Here is a 19,672-nt window from a genome sequence, read left to right on the forward strand (position 1 = left end):
TCCAGACCTTGTAAATTAAATTAGACATGTTTGGTGTCTAGCTGATTGTCGTACATTAGTGTAGTCACGTTTTTGGAATAGAACTCCATCATGCAATAGGAGTTAAAGTTGAGGGATGCGAGCTGTTCTGGCTGGGGGTTAGTCAACAAGAACAACTTACTGAGGAACAGGAAGTGAGAAATTCAGACAAAAAAAAACATTTAGAAGGGGGAAAAAAAAAAAAAATAATCGAAGGAAAAAAAAGGTAAATGAACCAACAATGCACTAACTTGCCAGGATAAAACTTATCACTCTGCAATACCCTAAGGATCAGGGGGGAATGGCAGTTCCCCATGCTCAGACGTATTTCTATGCAGCCCAATTACAGCATTTTACAGGGTGGAACCAGTCAGAGGTGGCAGACCCCTCTAAGGCCTTGCTCATTGACCCAACCACTTCGTACTCACATGGAGATTGGGTTTCCCTGGTTCCCCCCCGAGACATGCCCTACGGTCTGTCTTTTTAAAAAACTGTGGAGTAATGTTAAAAGGAGAATGGGGATCACGGGTTTCCTGCCTAGTACACCCATTTGGCGGAACAGGTTTTATACCGAACTCCAGGATTGCTCTAGGTGGGAGGCTGCGGGCATTAAATATTTGAGTCAAATCCTTGATGGGGCGGTCCTAAAATCTTTTGAAAGGCTGAAGGAGGAATTCCCTTTATTGGGTGGGTCCCAATATCAATATATTAGGTTGGTGCATGCAATTAGGTCCCAGGGACATTGCTCAACTCTGCGCCTAGAGAACTCTCACTTTCTGGGCTCAGTCTTCGATGAAACGGAAAAAAGGGCTTCATTTCCAGGTCCTACTTACAATTACTGGCACCCATACAAGCACCTGATGTACTGCCCTGCAGAGAGAAATGGGAGAGGGACATTGGGCCCATAGATGGAGAACAATGGGAGCAAGTACTGCGTGCAGGTCCTTTGGTCTCAGTGTCGGCAGCTCAAAGGTTGTCGCATTTGTTTATTCTACACAGAGTTTACAGGACTCCGGTACAATTACACCACTGGGGTAGGCGTGACACACCCATATGTCCCAAATGTCAGGCTCACCTGGGAGACCTTATCCATATGCTGTGGAGGTGCCCCAAGCTGGTGAGGTACTGGAACGCAGTGATCAAGATCATTAACTCTACTTATCAGGTCCAGTTACCTGTGAGTCCGCTGGTGTGCTTGCTGGGGGGTATATATGAGGACTTATACTTGCCTCCTGTTTACACTGCTCTGCTTAGACTACTCTATCTGGCAAGAAAGCTTATAGCAAGATATTGGTTGTCTACCCGGGTTCCGATAAGCCGGCAATGGATCCAGGAGGTTAAGGGAAAAGAATACATACTCCCATAGGAAAGCATCACGAAAATGTGATAACATATGGCAGTGTTGGCTGGGATCCCCGGAGGTGGCTCCTCCACAACTGGTCCTTGATAGGTTGTTACTGGGATGATGACCTGGTCGGGTGGACCGTTAGGATGGGATTGTCTCTCAAAACTACTGGTCATGAGGTTAATGGGACGGGTGGCTTGATAAACGATGTATCTGTGTCGACAGGCTGGGCTGTTTTTTTTTTCTCCCCGTTTTTTGTTCTTTTTTTGTTTTTTATCTCTATTCCTCTCCTAACGGATGTACCGAGGGGTGAAGTAGCAGCTGTACACGGTGATTGCTTCAGTACTATTATTGAGTTTATATATTGCTCCTTGGTTTTATGTACAACTGACTATGTACCCTGTGTGGCCCTTTTTCTTTTGGGTCAGTTAAAGCGGGGGTTCACCCTTAGAGGGCACTTTTCCCCCTTAGATTCCTGCTCGTTTTTACTAGGGGAATCGGCCATTTATTTTTAAATATGTGCAGTACTTACCCGTTTACGAGATGCATCCTCTCCGTCGCTTCCGGGTATGGGCTTCGGGAATGGGCGTTCCTTCTTGAGTGACAGTCTTCCGAGAGGCTTCCGACGGTCGCATCCATCGCGTCACGATTTTCCGAAAGAAGCCGAACGTCGGTGCGCAGGCGCAGTATAGAGCCGCACCGACGTTCAGCTTCTTTCGGCTACGAGTGACGCGACGGATGCGACCGTCGGAAGCCTCTCGGAAGGCTGTCACTCAAGAAGGAACGCCCGCTCCCGAAGACCCATACCCGGAAGCGACGGAAGAAGATGCATCTCGAAAACGGGTAAGTACTGCTCATATTTTAATACAAATAGCCGATTCCCCTAGACCGAACGAGCAGGAAGCTAAGGGGATAAAAAAATTTTTTTTACAAATGGGTGAACTCCCGCTTTAACTGCTCTGTACATGTCTTGTATTTTGTTTTGCTTTTTTCAAAATAAAAACTTTTCTGATTTAAAAAAAAAAAAAAAAAAAAAACAATGCACTAACTTAAAAAGGAACCTATTTAGAAAAAAAAAAAAAAAAAAAAAAAAAAAACACCTTTACGACCCCTTTAATGGCTGTGCGTTGAGTTATTTTGAGGGGAAAGCAAATTTACACTGTACACTCACTACTTTACATTGTAGCAAAGTGTAATTTCTTCAGTTTCGTCACATGAAAAGATACAATAAAATTTTCAAAAATGTGAGGGAGTACTCACTTTTGCGATATACTGTACACACACATATCTGTTTAAACTTAGGAGTGTACATCCTAATGCAATAGGCTGAGCACAACTATGTGTATGAAGAATATACATACGGAAATCTGCCTCTGAAGTCTCTTTATCTTCAATATGAGAATGATTTGACAGTTGCTTTTTAACTTCAAAGTCCTCATCATTTTCAGTTTTCTTCTGATTCTTGAAGAATAAAACAAATTGAAATGTATCTCACAAAACATCAACCAATTAAAGCAACCCTACACACACACACACACACACACACACACACACACACACACACTCTGCCCATTAGAACTGGTCCCCTAAAGTCTGCTGGGACACTGGGGTGCCAATCTTCTGGGTCCCCCACAGCTCTCACCAAGAGAGTGATGTCAAGTCAGAGGAAGAAACCAGCGTGAGCCATGAAGGATAACAAATTGATACTCCCATATGTGTTTGTTTTCCAGCAGACTTCAGGGAGTCCAGTTCTAGCGACTGAAGCTCAATTTAAATGCTGAAGGTACTGGGAAAGGTCAGTATTCTACAAGTAAAAGGTCTTACAAAAAAGGGACATGGTGGCTGTAACATTTTATTTATAGCCATTTAGGTTCACCCAAGATGAACCACTAATGTGAAAGCACACTTTTGCAAATACACTTGGAGACACGGAGGAGTCAGCTAATTGGAGCATAGTTAATAAAAACCTGGGATATGCTATGCATTCCTTCTGGTCTTAGTGACCATTTCTGATCTTTAGATTACAAATGCTATCAGCACATCTTTTGCACTGTGCAGTCATTATATTGTTACCCTCTCACAGTCCACATGTTCCCCAAGTCAAGATTGGCTCCATTTCTTCAACTTTTTGAGCCTTCCCACAGGTCAGTGAGCTGCCAATCACATTAACCTTTTTGCTGCCAAGTTTTTCACCTTTTGCGCACATGATAAAATGCATTTTCTTTTTGCAATTTACTTAAGGCTGAACTCCAGAAATTCAGCCACTTTGTAAAGTGTAAAGACATACTATGGAGTGATGTCCAACAAGGAGTAGGCCAACGCCTGGACTACTCTTTATTTTCATCCGACAGCCTTAAAGAGCTCAGGGAGTACAGCCATCACTAGACTCCTAGGGCTCGGACAGGCAAAAAAAAAAAAACACCACACACACACACACACCTCTCTGCCCGCCCTACTGCTGTCCATTCACAGAAACCTTTGCATTTTGTGAATGAGTTCATATAATACAAAGTACTCTGATTGGCAGGAAGAGGGGCGGGCCAACAAAGCGGCTGCATTGGACTCTGCGGGAGAAAGGAACAAAAGGAAGGCAGTGCCAACTAATGCTGTATCCCAGTTAGATGCTTTAATAAAAATGGATTAATAACTCACTCACAAGATAAAAAAAAAAAAAATGCTCATCTGGTGCAGAGTATGTAGATGTAGATTCCTCATATATCCCATATATGAGGAATCTAAATCTACATACTCAGCACCAGATGAGCATTTATCCTTTTAATCTTAGGATTGTTATGAATAAAGCATCCAACCAGGATACTGCACTTAGCTGGCGCATCCTTCCTTTCTCCCATTGAATCACACAGAGCCAGTAACAACCCTGAAGATTGCAGCCGCCAGCGGTCCCAAGCTTCCCTCCTCTGCCTTTACATCTTGCCATACAGGATCAGAGACTATCTTTGGACTACCACATACCCATATCAGGGGTTTCATATACATTCTATTACCTATCGGACTACATAATTTCGGGGGGCTGGATTAGCTTTCTTTCTACACGTGCCTCTGCAGCTGCTGGAGCCGAGACTAGAAGGCTCAGCATTGCAGCGCCAGAGGTATAGTAAAAACTGCACTCCTGGTGCTCAGAAAAATAAAAATAAGAATAGAAAAATTTGTAAATCAAAGTGATAAAGTCTTTCAAGTGGCAAGCAACTCACTGAGCTTAACCCCTAGTAATACAGAACATTTTACACATTTCAAGTGGTTCTAAAGGCAGAAGTTTTTTTTTATCATCTTAAAGCGGGGGTTCTCCCTAAAACATATTTTTTTTCTAGCATTTGATTCAGCATAGTAGCGTGAGCTAGCTGCTACAGTATGCCTTTATATTTTTTTTTAGCGCCGTACTCACTCTGTAATCGAGTAGTAAAGTTTCCGGGGAATGGGCGTTCCTATTCAGAGGGCTCGTGATTGACGGCCGGCTATGGTGCGTCACGCTTCGCGGAAATAGCCGAAATAGGCGTTTGCTCTTCACGGCACCTGCGCAGTCAGCTCCGATGTCTGTCCATATAGCCCTGGGAAGAGCCGAGACCTACTCCGGCTATCTTCGGGGAGCGTGACGTGCCATAGCCGGCCGTCAATCATCTTCCCTCTGGATAGGAACGCCCATTCCACGCGGGGAGTCGGAATCTTCTCTATAGGATAACACAGTGAGTACGGGGCAAAAAAAAAAAGGCATACTGTAGCTCGCGCTACTATGCTTAATTTAATCCTACAACAAGGTTGTTACTGAGGGTGAACCACCGCTTTAATGCATGAAGATAAAACCTTTAGTATGCAGCAGCCCCCCTCCTCAGGCCCCATCTTGATCCAGTGATGTTGCACAAAAGCCTTGGCTGTCTGGGACTCTCCCTCCTGATTGGCTGAGAAACACCAGTGGGCGCCATTGGCTCTTGCTGCTGTCAAAGTCCACAAGCCAATGAGGAGAGGGAAACTGGGTGACACAGCAGCATCTGGGCTCGGGTGACCTTGTAGCAAGCCGCTTGCTGTGGGGGCACTCGGCAGGAGGGAGGGGCCAGGAGCTCTGGCGAGGGACCCGAGAAGAGGAGGATCTGGGCTTCTCTGTGCTAAACCACTGCACAGAGCAGGCAAGTAGAACATGTTTGTTATTTTAAAACAAAGAACCCCGACACACACACACACACACACACACCTTTAATATTACTTTAAACTCCTGGAGTTCAGAGTTTAACCCACAAAACATTATACAAAGTTTGGAAAGCTAATACATCAACAGGCTAAAGTCCCCCCATAATTAAAAACATTCACCAAATTATCTCTTAAAAAAGGACCGCCACAATACCTTTTGTTTCTTGTCTTTATACTGCTTGATCAAGGTAATCAAATGCTCTACCAAAAACATGAAATAGAGACCCCCAAGTGCAGTCAGGCCCTTAAATGTAGCATCCAAAAGAGCACTCTCCTCAGCCTTTTCATCTGCATGACTTTCATTCACATTTCCACCATGACTATGGTAATGTTTTGCATGAGACTTGGAAAAAAAGACAAAAAGAAAAAATTAAAATGTATACACATGCCTTTACACTAAAATATTATATAGGATATGTGGGGATAGATCAATAACACCTTCACACCTTATGAAATAGGAAAAACCAGTACCGATAGTTGGAATGGGACCGGAAATTAACAACTATATAACAGTTATGTCACAAAATGTTATAACAGTTCATATGACCTGAGATGGTAAAAAATACACAGAAAATGTATATTTCTTGTGGGTTCAATAGCTTTGTCCTATACCTGTGTTTCCTTATTTACCTCACATATGTTGTCATGATTTTGATATCTTACATGAAATTTATTTTTGTACCTTTATAAAAAAATAAAAAAAAAAGGAGTATCCTTCACACATACTTCCTGATGAAGTCAGGATGGCAAAATATGTAGAAGATTATGTGTAAAGGGCTCTTTAAACATCCCAATTTTGTATTTTCACCATCTCTGTGCAATTGTTTTTCACATGAACCATAAAAAAATTATACGTAGCACTACCTCCGAAGGAGTGGGTACTATAGAGATTTGATATTTTTATATTATAGGTGATATTTTACCGGTTATATGGCTGTTGATCATTTCTGGCACCTATAAAGTCATATTCCAATTGTAAGGTTTTACCAAAAGGGATCACAGTTGACTTTACCCATAAATGAAGGTTTACTCATAAAAAAAACATAAAAATGCTGAATATTTGTAATAGGCAAACACATTCTTGGCTGATCTTGACAAGCAGTGTTGGGAAGCTTATCTCTGTACAGAGTGAACTGATAAAACAGTGTTCTCATTCAACCCTTTAGTGCAGAATATGACTAGAAAAGTGCATTATCGGTAAAAGGTTTTGAAAAATCACTTAGCATACTAGAAAAAACATTACTTTTCAAATAGAATGTTCAGGAAAAAAAAGCCAGTACTTTAAAAAAAATGCCAAGATAATGGAACATATACTGAAACTGGTACTTTCTAAAAAAGGTTAAAATGGTCCTCAGGACTGTAAAAAAATAAAATATAAAATCTATTATGTTAATGTGAATGAAATAATGGTCTGGCATTAAAAGGCAAAAGGATAAAATAATGACATTTCTAAAAAGACAAACATAACAAAAATATTGTACAACTCCAATAGTCAAACAAAGGAAGGGAAGTTTACTTATTTGAAAGTCTAAAATACCTTCAAGGCTTAGCTTACACTTGCAGCTGCGCGGGGCCCTCAACCTGCCCCTCGAAGCTGCATAGGTAGCTGGAATGGTCTATACACATGCCACAGTCACAATACTTTTCCCTGTAGTGTGGCAAAAATTATCCCCATCACATGTGGCAGCAGTGCTGCCCAAGTGAATGGGGCCACACAGAAACTACAAGTCAAGCGCCAAGTTTGCGGCACAGTATTTCTGTTAAAAAAACACATATGTATTCAGTATCGCCTCTTGGATGCCTGCCAGCTGCGCATGTGCTGCAGATTGCTCATCAGAGACCAAATCAGGTGTGAACGAGCCCTTAAAAAGACGTTTTGGGAGAATTAGACGGACTGAAAAAGTAGAATTTGGCCCAAAAAAAATAAAATTAAAAATAGTTAGCCCTGGAAAATGTAAAAAGTGTAACTAAACTCACAACAGTAAAATCAGTCTGTATATGCAGTAAAAGTATACTAGGTATACTCACTGTGGAACCTATGGGGCCAATCCCTCTGCATTGTGCAAAAAGGATTAGAGCCGGTCTTCCTCCCATTTTTCAACAGTCTCCAAACCATCTCCTGATAAAAACAGAGCCTTAAGGGCACTCTGCACATGCTCAGTTTGGTGTGTATTGCTAGTAAGTAGTTTTTTTTCTTGGGAGAGTGCATGTGATCAGCACAGAGCCAATCAGCATTGTCCAGACAGAGGGTCAGGGGTCCTGCAGTTTTACAGGACAATCATGCAGAATGAAAAACTCTACAAGCTAGACACTGCTAACTGCTGATGAGAAAAGGCATTTTGCAGTTTATATTTATTAAAATAATTGCATTTCCATGTTCTGTGTACGACCAGATATAGTAAATGCAGGTTCTGGGTTTAGTAACATTTAGGAAAGATGGTATAATTGTTATCAAACTAGCAGACAAGAAGGGAGGGGTTGTTGTAATAGACAAAATTAAAGGGGTTGAAAAGGTTCATTTTTTATTTTCTAAAATAGGTTCCTTTAAGCTAATCTATTGTTGGTTCACTTACCTTTTCCTTCGATTTGCCTTCTAAATGTTTTTTTTTGTCTGTTTTTTTTTTTTTGTCTGAATTTCTCACTTCCTGTTCCTCCTCAGTAAAATGTTCAGTAAGCTGTTCTAAATGACTTTCCACCGCTCGGATGATGGTGGAAAGCTTACTGAGGAGAAACAGGAAGTGAGAAATTCAAACAAAGAAAAAAAACATTTAGAAGGGAAATCAAAAGAAAAGGTTAGTGAACCAACAATGCAATAGCTTAAAGGAACCTATTTAGAAAATAAAAGACGAACCTTTACAACCCCTTTAAGTATCAAAAAAGGAGGGTCAAAAGTCAGATACTGAAACCTAGATGAAGAAGAAATTAAAGGTTGGACCCACGTTTTAGAATATGAAGAAAGGAAATTACCGTATTTAAATCGGCGTATAACACGCACCGCAATTTTAGGAGGGGACTTTAAGGAAAAACTATTTTTTTTACAGCCCCCCTTTACAGTACACAGCCCACTTCCCTAGTACACAGCCCTCCCATCTATTATACACCCCCCCCTATTCATTATACAGCCCCCCTCCCCAGTATACAGCCCCCATCCATTAAACAGACCCCCCTCCCCAGTATACAGACCCCCAGCACTCCCAGGAGACCCCGAGTCTCCTGGGACAGTGCTGAAAGCATTCTCTACAGTTAAGTAAAAATAAATAAATCACTGTCAGCCCCTTCCACACTGCTCCTCCTATTGCAAAACAAAGCTTCCATATACCTCAATAGCTCCGTTTTTTTTAACTGACCTGGTCACGACTTATCTCCTCTGATGCCACACAGATGGTCATGTGACTACTCTCCTCCTCCAATTAAAGCTACACTCGGAAAAAGAGGAGAGCAGCCAGAAAAAAAAAAAAAACGGAGCTATAGAGATATTTACAAGCTTTGTTTTCCAATGACACTTACACAGGAGGAGCGGTGTACAAGGGGTTGGTAAGTGACTTTTTCCCTCAAATTCAGACTATGCAGGAAGCGCTGTTCCAGGGCCAGGGGAGGTGGGACGGCCGGCCTGACAGCCCCCCAATGGGTAGCTCCTGGAGAGGACCGCCCGATCCCCGCTACCTGTTGGTAAAACATGATATCGGCGTATAACACGCAGGCACGGTTTACCCTCTGTTTTCAGAGGGAAAAAAAGTGTGTTATACGCCGATAAATACGGTACTGAAAGGTGGTGTATGATGGTCACGAGCAATAAAGTATTTTAAGAGTAAATACCCCTAAATACACCAGTTACCTACATTTTAGCAGAATTCAAACACCATCTCTCTCATATTGTTGGCACAAAGACTTATAACCATTTGTATTTACCCTACGTTGCCATTTGAAAGACTCAAAAAATGTTTTCAACCATCTTGAACAAATAAAATGGCTGGTTTTCCAGCCATCTGCAAGTAAAATCCCTTATTCACCATGACAGAGGGGTTCAAGAAGATAAAGTGGAGGTTCACCCAAAACTTAATTTTTAACATTAGATTGAGGCTCATTTTGTCAAGGGGAATCGGGTGTTTTTTTTTTTTTTAAATCGAAGCAGTACTAACCGTTTTAGAGAACGATCTTCTCCGCCACTTCCGGGTATGGGCATTCCTATTTGATTGACAGGCTTCCGACAGGCTTCCGACGGTCGCATACATCGCGTCACGATTTTCCGAAAGTTCGGCTTCTTTCGGCTACTCGTGACGTGATGTATGCGACCGTCAGAAGCCTGTCAATCAAATAGGAACGCCCAGTCCCGAAGACCATACCCGGAAGCGGCGGAGAAGATCTCTCTAAAACGGTAAGTACTGCTTCGATTTAAAAAAAAAACACCCGATTCCCCTTGACAAAATGAGCCTCAATCTAATGTTAAAAATTGTTTTTCGGGTGAACTCCCGCTTTAAGAAAATCCTGACACAGGTCAATGTGAATGAAACTAAATCCAGGCCTGTCTGCTTTAAACACATTTTGTTTAAAGGCACACATTATAAGCAGTTCATAGTGTCAAGAACAGGAGAGCTCTGAAGTGAGGAATCGGGTTGGCAATATATACTCATCTACCTCCTAGATTTAATCAAGGGGGCCAGCTTACACTACACCCACACAGGAATTGCACAGTGCGTTTCTGTGCGATTCACACTGCATTCAAAACAGTCTATTTTCGATCTGCAGCGGGTGTCAATAAGCAGACACCCCAAAAAACACAGGTTGCAAAGGCAGTGCGTTTGTCAGCACCGGATCAAATGATGCAAAAATACCATGCAATCTGGGTACAGCGAGTTTCTAAAATTAGCGCATGCACAACTTCTGGTGCAGTGCAATTTCAGCTCATTTAAATTGAAGGGGCACAGTACAGCATGTAACTTGCCCAGGAACACAGTGTGTCTGTGCAGGCATGGGTTAAACTGGCCTTGAATGTTAATACTCCTGGCCCCTCCCTACTGTCAAGTGCCCCCACAGCAAGCAGCTTGATATGGTGGCACCCGAGTCGAGCCATAGCTTGTGTGTGTTCAGCCAGGGTTTGGCCCCGCCCTCTCATTGGCTAGCTGACTTTGACAGCAGTGGAAGCCAATGGCGCCGCTGCTGTGTCTCAGCCAATCAGAAGGGAGAGTCCCAGATGGCCGAGGCACATTAAGATGGGACTCGGGTAAGTACAAGTATTAATGCATAGAAATTATATATATTTTAATTATTTTTAAATCTAATGCACAACTAGCTTATTATGGCAGCCAGGCAACTAGCATTTTCAGGTCAGCAGTGGCAGCCTAGCGCTTTTCAGTTTGTACAGCTGAAATACTCCTCTCAAAATTCTAGTTCTGGGGTTTTCCAGACAGAAAATGCCCCAACCAAAAAATGTTGATAACTGCCTATGTGTGCATGGACACATAGGATAACATGCTGGAGAGTTTGACTGTAGAAAAAAAAAACATCTGAAGCCAAAAACAGCAGCTGTAAAAATGTCCAAAAATGTCCAGTGTGCATGAGGCAATAAAAGGTAATCTTCAGCCCAGCCAGAATCTTCGCCTGCCCCCCCCCCCCCACGTTGTCGGGGATGCTCAAAGCTAGGAGACATGAAACTTACTGTATATGGTAGACATGCCCCAAAGTCAAAGGGTTATGTATATGGATTCATACCATGGTCAATACGATCCTGCATCTAAATCTGAAAAACAGCCCCTGAGAGGAACTTTTATTTAAACCGAAAAAAGGGTACCAAGAAGAGGGAACATATCTTACTAACCTATTTATTCTCACCTACGAAACAGCCCTCTGAAGACGTGGACCTATCACGAAACGCGTCAGGGCGTTGCTACACGACGATTCAGCTTGTGAGGCAGCTTCGCTTCTACCCGGGACTTACGAAGGGAATTTTGAGCCAAAACCTTGAAGCCATATTTCTGAGTGAGCAGAGGCAGCAGCCCATATGACAAGCCTATTTTACTTTTAATTGTTTTCTTTTGCTTCCCTGCATGTCTGCCAAGCTACACACCTCATAGCATACAGATCATCATCACCATACACCAGAGGAGGAGAGCCGATGTGTCATCACTGCAAGTGGTTGTATCCAATGCTTTAAACTTACTACATTCTGGCGAGTACAACATCTTAAGGGGGATATCACAGAGAGATCCTATCAGCATTCAAGCAGATCAGTGCCTACATCTTGAGATTTCTTCCAATAAGATTGAGAGAATCGGTATCTGAGGAAGTGTATGGACTATTATTAATGGGACTTTGAGGAGAAGCAATCCTTGTAAATTACTGATTTGGGGCATCCACCGTTATATACATAGTCCAAAGTTCATTTATTCAAGTAATATTTGCAGTATATGGGCGATTGACTCATAAGCCAATTTAAAGGCTCATTTCAGCGCTGTTAGTGTCTTGTTAATATCGTTTAATAATACATTGTTATAATAGCTGCTTTTTTACTGCGTTAAACAGTCTTTCATCTTTCCATTGAGCGCTTGGATCAGAATAATCCATCGACTATTTCTGATATTTTTCCAATACGAAACAGACAAATCGTAAAAAGTATGAAAAAAAAAAAAAAAAAAAAAAAAAAAAAGCTTACAGCGATTTTAAATGATAAATCCCTCCCCCTTCTCTTTTTTCCTATTTTCTCGAATTTCTATTTTAGGCTTCTTGGTTGTATTTTCTTTGGCAGCAAAAATTCCTTCTGGTTATTTTACTCATTGTTATCGAACAATACTTTTATGCACTGTAAACAACCACATTTGTTCTCAATAAAAAAAAAATAAAAAAAAAGGAAAAATAAAGAAGGGTAATCATTATGTGCCGTCCATGGTCCTTGTGCATGTATGATAAGCCTGTTTTTCAAGGTTAAAAGTGGTTGTAAAGGCTGAAGGTTTTTTTAACCAATGCATTCTCTCCATTAAGGTAAAAAAACGATTTACTTGTCAGCCCCAAATACTTACCTGAACCCGACCTCGATCTAGCACTGTGCCCAAGAGCAGCTGCGCTACTCTCTCACCATTAGACCCTGCTGCTTTTAACTGGTTAAGACCCAGACCATTATGCAGGTTAAGGACCTGGCCTCTTTTTGTGATTCGGCACTGCGTCGCTTTAACTGACAATTGCGCGGTCGTGCGACGTAGCTCCCAAACAAAATAGTTTTTTCCCCACAAATAGAGCTTTCTTTTGGTGGTATTTGATCACCCTCAGCTGTTTTTATTTTTTGCGCTATAAACAAAAATAGAGCGACAATTATAAAAATAATAATAATAATATTTTTTACTATAATAAAATAACCCCAAAAAAAATATATATAAAAAAAACATTTTTCCTCAGTTTTAAGCCAATACGTATTCTTCTACATATTTTTGGTTAAAAAAAAAACGCAATAAGTGTTTGTTGATTGGTGGCGATCAGCGATTTTTTTCGTGACTGCGACATTATGGCGGACATATCGGACACTTGACACATTTTTGGGACCATTGTCATTTTCACAGCGAAAAGTGCTATAAAAATGCACTGATACTGTGAAAATGACAATGGCAGTGATAGGGTTACCACTAGGCGGCGCTGCATGGGTCAAGTGTGACCTCATGTGTGTTTCTTACTGTAGGGGGGCGTGGCTGTAGGTGTGAAGTCACTGATCGTCGTTCCCTATAACAGGGAACAGACGATCAGTGACACTGCCACAGAGAAGAATGGGGAAGGTGTGGTTACACTCACCTCTCCCTGTTCTTCAGCTCCTGTGACCCGATCGTGGGACACCGGCGGCGATTGGGTCCGCGGTCACGAAGCTTCGGACCGGGTCGCAAGCTGTTTTTTTTTGCAACATAAGCGAAAATTCAGAAAACCTTTTTTTAGTTTCTATAATAAAATTTTGCAAACAAGTAATTTTTTTTTCAAAAATTTGGGCCAATCCATAAGCAATGGCTAGAAATAGAACCACAGTGAGTCCACAAATAAATGAAGTGCCCACCACCGTATAAAATTGGCCGCTTACCAAATGGCAAACACAAATAGGCATTAAGCTATAAACCAGCAGCGGCCTTTGACATCCAGGAAATGGTAATACCAGGTAGCAGACTTTCAATACAGATTGACTTGAGCATGCCTTAGAACTCAAGTGCTGGAAATAGCAGGGGGGCTGGCGGAGCAAACACACTGGCAAGCTACGGGTGGGCACTTCATTTATTTGTGGACTCACTGTTGTGATATTTCTAGCCATTGCTTATGGATCAATATATTCTGGTTTATGGAATGTTTTTGAGCCGATCTACTTATAAACTATTGGTGTATGCTCTGGAGGATATTAATCTTTTACATACAATCCTCTTGTCATCTGAGGACTATTGTAAATGCCATCAATATTGGCGCAGTTTCTTTTGTTCAATTTAATTTATTTTGTATAAATTTATTGTTTAGTACGTTTTTTTCCCCTCATTTAGTAAGAAGCATAGTGAGTTTTTTGAAGTTGTTATTTTTCTCCCCACAATTCTTGAGAATTATTATAATTTTCTTTTTTCTGAATAATACACAACATTTTAAAGTTATTTCTCACACACAGCATATGCATACTTTCAATTACACCCCAAAATACATTCAGCTACTCCCCCAGAGTATTGCGAAACCACATGTGAGACTTTTATACAGCCTGGCCACATAATGGCTCAATTTTGGAAAGCGAACACCTCGATGTATATACTATGAGGCATGGGCTGGTGACAGGTACTCTGGCAACTCTGATGGGCTGGCGACAGCTGCTTTGATGGGTGGTGACAGGTCCTCTTTATTGGGGGGGAGGGGCAATCCGTGTGTTTGGTGTATACTGTAGGCAGTAACAAACCATTACTGCAATCTCCCCCTTACACACGATCAGAGTGTGAGGAGGAGAGACCAGTAACAGCTCATTACCGCGGTTTGTTGACATTCTGTGAGCGGCTGTGATTGGACACAGCTGGTCACGTGGTAGAGTCAATTTCCTTGGCTCTTTACCGCGATCGAGGATGGGCTGTGTCAGTGCGACAATGCATGTGACCAGCTGTGATTGGACACAGCCGGTCATGTTGTAAAGAGCCGATTTTTATTGGCTCTTTACACTTATCTGGGATAGGCTGTGTCCCAAGGGACACGCCTCATCCCCGATCGCCACACTGCGGTCCCCAGGATGTTATGACGCCCGCCTGGATTGTTCCTGCGAACGTCATGACAATGGCCCGGTATGGAAGTGGTTACATCCAGTGTCAATAGAAACACAGCTTTGTTCAGGATCAAACCTGCACATGTGCCACCATAGGAAGTGGCTTTCTATGGTGGCAGACGGAGAAGGGGGAGGAGCTGAGAGCACCTGTGAGGGTCCTGAGAAGAGGAGGATTGGAGCTGCTCAGTACAAAAACCATTGCTCAGAGCAGGCAAGCATGACAGGTTATTAAAAAACAAACACAAAAAAAAAAAAAATACTTTATAATCACTTTAAGTGCACAACAGTTGTGTTCAAGAAACAATGTATATACCTGCTATAGCAGAAAGGTTTTGTTCATACGTTGTATGCCCCTAACCTGCATCAGAGGTAGTGCGCCAGTGATGTGCTCGCTTAAAAAAAGTGAAATTGCCATCAGGGCTCTGGCCCGACTCCCCCATTTAGCAATGTGCTTTTGCAGTCCCCATACGCAACAAGGTTTACCCAATGTGGTATTTCAGCAAGGAACATGAGACGTCTCAACCCTTCTAGAAGCTGATCATGTTTGCATGAACAGGTGATGTCCCGAGGAGGGAGGAGAAGAAAGAAGACTGGTATGGATTTGGACAGGGCACCCCCATGCCAAAAATGTACCCCCCTCACGTGAATGGGTATCGGGTACATCGTACCCCTACCCACAAAAAACACACACAGCTTTTGACAAGTCCTTTATTAAAAAACAAACAAAAAATAAATAAATTAGCTCCATCTTCTCCCACGCTGTTGGTTACCCGCTAAACACAAAAAAGTCTGCACTTGTCCTGATGCTTTCTTCCTCCGTTACGACATCCCCCACTCTGACATCTCTTATGCAGCAATGGGGCGTGGCCATCCGATGGCATCACAGGAGAGCCCACCCCCTTAAATTTGGCATGGCGATTTCCCCTCCAAATCCATACCAGTCCGAATGGGCCTGGTATGGACTGGGGGGACGACCCCATGCATTTTTTTTCATGAATTTTTTAAGCCGGCAGATAAAAAAAAAAAAGAAAAAACATTGTACATGACACATGCGTCCTTTCCTTAGCAATGGATGAGTCATCAGCTGTCAGCTAAAGTCTATTACATTCAAAACGCTGACGTTTGTAAGGAAAAAGTCCTCAACCCTTTACAAAAACGCAGAGGAACAAAAATGCATTGATGTGAACATGTTCCATAGGAACCGGTGTTAAAAAATGCCCTGCATTTCTGCAAAGAGCATCAAGAAACGAATTAGTGCGAGTCAAGCCCAAATCCACTTTGCAGTACAAGAGCAGTCGCTTTAGATCTTTGGGGAAGATCTGAAATGAGGGGAAGCTCTGCTGATTTTATCATCCAATCATGTGCAAGCTAAAATGCTGTTTATTTTCCTTGCATGTCCCCTTCAGATCTGCAGCCACTGCACAAAGTGGATTTGCCTTTAGTAAATAAACCCCTTTGTACTTACTTGCTTCCTTTTCATTTAACAGTTTCTTTCAGTGTTCCAGACTTCCATCACTAAACAATGAACAAACTATTTATAAGCATTAAAGTCTATAATATAATTAGAGTGATCGAGTTCTCCCGAGATCTCGCACAAGTCACGCATTATGAAAGGAATCAATGAATGACAGATTGTGTTTTTATACATGTTACTTTTGTGATATTGAGTTTATTTTTTTGATATGTTCAAAGTTTCAAAACACTAGCAATTTTTTATATTTTTCAAAACTCCGACGGCACACCTGCAAATCTCATGTAGCACATCAGGGTGCCACACCACACAGATTGAGAATCATTCCCACTAAGCCAAAAAGTTTCTGTAATGTGTCAAATACCAAGTAACAGTGTCCTCAGGTCAGAATCTACTTTTCCCTATATATTTGTTCATTTATTAAGGCGTCATGTACACTGCTGCTGGTAAACGGACGTTTAGGAGCAGTTGGGCATTTTTTCAACTGCTCCTGAACTCTCTATGTTATCTTATCAGTACATGTACACAGGGTCATTATAGTCTTTTCTAGGCAGTTGAGTTTAACCACTTCCATACCAGGCACTTACGCACCTTCCTGCCCAAACCAATTTTCAGCTTTCAGCACTGTCACAATTTGAATGACAATTGCGCGGTCATGCTACACTGTACCCAAATGAAATTTTTATCATTTTGTTCCCACAAATAGAGCTTTCTTTTGGTGGTATTTGATCACCTCTGCGATTTTTATTATTTTGTTTATTTTTTTTTGTAAATAAGTAAGTTTTCTTCAATTATGGGCACCGATAGGCGGCACTGGTATGCTGCACTGATGGGCACTCATAGGCCGCACTGATGGGCACTCACAGGCCGCACTGATGGGTGGCACAGATGGGTACTTATGGGTGGCACAGATGGGCACTGGGCATAGATGGGCACTAATGGACACTGGGTGGCACTGATGGCATCATTTCAGCCAGTGCCCATTTGTGGGCATTGATTGTGTGAATTTTTTTTTTTGCTCTATTGAGCACCAGGGGGCACTCCCTGGTGGTCCAGTGTTGGCATCCGAGGGGGGGGGGGGCTGCGCTGATAAACAATCAGCCCCCATGTTTCTCTTATCTTTTCTCTTATTTATTAGCTAGATGGTCCAGGAGAATTAAGAGTACATTCTGCGGTATAGATACATTTTTAAGTGTATGTTAGAGGACGGATACATTTATGTACCTATATGTATTTTGTGTGTATTTTGAGAATGCTTTGTATTTTATGAATGACTTGCAAAGTATGCAAGATTTTTATCAATTAATAAAAATGTAAAAAACTAAACGTGGGTTACTATCTGTCAAGTTAAATCGTTCAGGAGAGGCTGTAAAAACATCCCATGTACATAAGGACATTTAACCACTTAAGCCCCGGACCAATATGCAGCCTAAAGACCCAAGGTGTTTTTACAGTTCGGGACTGCGTCGCTTTAACAGACAATTGCGCGGTCGTGCGACGTGGCTCCCAAACAAAATTGGCGTCCTTTTTTCCCCACAAATAGAGCTTTCTTTTGGTGGTATTTGATCACATCTGCGGTTTTTAGTTTTTGCGCTATAAACAAAAATAGAGCGACAATTTTGAAAAAAAAGCAATATTTTTTACTTTTTGCTGTAATAAATATCCCCCAAAAACATATATAAAAACATTTTTTTTCCTCAGTTTAGGCCGATACGTATTCTTCTACCTATTTTTAGTAAAAAAAAAATCGCAATAAGCGTTTATCGATTGGTTTGCGCAAAATTTATAGTGTTTACAAAATAGGGGATAGTTTTATTGCATTTTTATTTTTTATTTTTTTTTTACTACTAATGGCGGCGATCAGCAATTTTTTTCGTGACTGCGACATTATGGCGGACACTTCGGACAATTTTGACACATTTTTGGGACCAATGTCATTTTCACAGCAAAAAATGCATTTAAATTGCATTCTTTATTGTGAAAATGACAGTTGCAGTTTGGGAGTTAACCACAGGTGGCGCTGTAGGAGTTAGGGTGCACCTAGTATGTGTTTACAACTGTTTGGGGGTGTGGCTGTAGGAATGACGTCATCGATCGTGTCTTCCCTATAAAGGGAATGACGCGATCGATGCGCCGCCATAGTGAAGGACGGGGAAGCCGTGTTTACACACGGCTCTCCTCGTTCTTCAGCTCCGGGGAGCGATCGCGACGGAGCGGCTATAAACAAATAGCCGCGCCGTGGTCCCGGATCGCTCCCCGAGCGGACCCGACCCCCGCATGTAGCGGGGGGGGTCCCGATCGGACCCCCCACCCGCTAATAGGCGAGGACGTACGTGTACGCCCATGTGCCTGTACGTGCCATATTGTGGACGTATATGTACATGCGGGGGTCGGGAAGTGGTTAAAAGCAGTTGGGCATGTTTTTTTCAGCTGCCCCTGAACTCTCCTCTGTTATCTTATCAGTACATGTACACAGGGTCCTGTATAGTAGTTTCTAGGCAGTTGGAGTTTAGAAGCATTTTTCAGAACGCAAAAAAAAAAAATAGAAGTGTTCAGGACAGATGTTCAGAGGCATTTGAAAACCAAAAATTACACTTCACTTTGGTTTTAAAATTATACCAGAGTATCATAAAAGTGCTAGGTCAAGGGGACCCTATGCAAGCAGATATTTTTTTTTTCAATGTGCACGTCTTTGAAAAAGTACTCTGAATAGAGAGAAAAGCTTGCGTTCGATGCGATTGCTACAAATATGCAGCAAAGAAAATTGCTCCCTCTTGTTTGGGTAATAAAAAAAAGAAGCAGCAGCATGACTGATCAGATATTAGTTTAATATGATCTCCCTAAAATCTTGCCTTTAAAAATTTGGAAAATAATTAAAAATAAAACTATAAAAAGTCAAGCCATTACAGAAGACAGAAGGACTACATACGTTCAGAAACAGATTGTAGTTTAGCCGACATTTTTCTTGCGCACAATTTGCAAAACTGCCCTCAAGGAGCATTGACAATGTTTTCCAAGCTCATTTTGCCGAATCACAATGGAAATATGGACGTTTTACAGTGTTGCTCATATGTTGGTGTTCTTGTATGGAATCCTGTGAAACCAGTTAGAGGAATTTGAGCACTGGAAAACAGTTTTACTGCAAATTTAATAAAACCAATATTTTGGATCCACACCTATTGAAAACTGGTTGTGGAAACAGGAATGCGGCATCATACCTGACTCTGACTGGAAAGCTATAGTTACTTACTTAGTTATACTTGGCCTCTGGAAGATTTACACCCCTTCTTGACTAGGGACTGCGTTACTTTAATTGTCAATTGTGTGACACTACTCAAATAAAATAATGTCCCCCCCCCCCCCCCAGAGATTTCTATTGGTGGCATTCGAT

At 41.8% G+C, this 19,672-nt stretch overlaps 1 protein-coding gene across 2 annotated transcripts in view; it reads right to left on the minus strand.

The window, feature by feature from the left end:
• Nucleotides 1-19,672, minus strand: part of SLC39A6 (solute carrier family 39 member 6) — a 53,849-nt gene that overhangs the window by 14,630 nt on the left and 19,547 nt on the right. Inside the window, exons 4-5 of one of the 2 annotated variants that reach the window (XM_040353511.1) lie at nucleotides 5,718-5,906; nucleotides 2,725-2,818 (exon numbers count right to left, since the gene is read on the minus strand). In XM_040353511.1, coding sequence (XP_040209445.1) covers nucleotides 2,725-2,818; nucleotides 5,718-5,906 — 283 coding nt within the window. Of the gene's footprint in view, nucleotides 1-2,724; nucleotides 2,825-5,717; nucleotides 5,907-19,672 lie in introns of both variants that reach the window. The other variant, XM_040353510.1, reaches the window with a different exon arrangement.

Source organism: Rana temporaria, chromosome 5 (assembly GCF_905171775.1).
Source record: "Rana temporaria chromosome 5, aRanTem1.1, whole genome shotgun sequence".
Taxonomy (NCBI): Eukaryota; Metazoa; Chordata; class Amphibia; order Anura; family Ranidae; genus Rana; species Rana temporaria.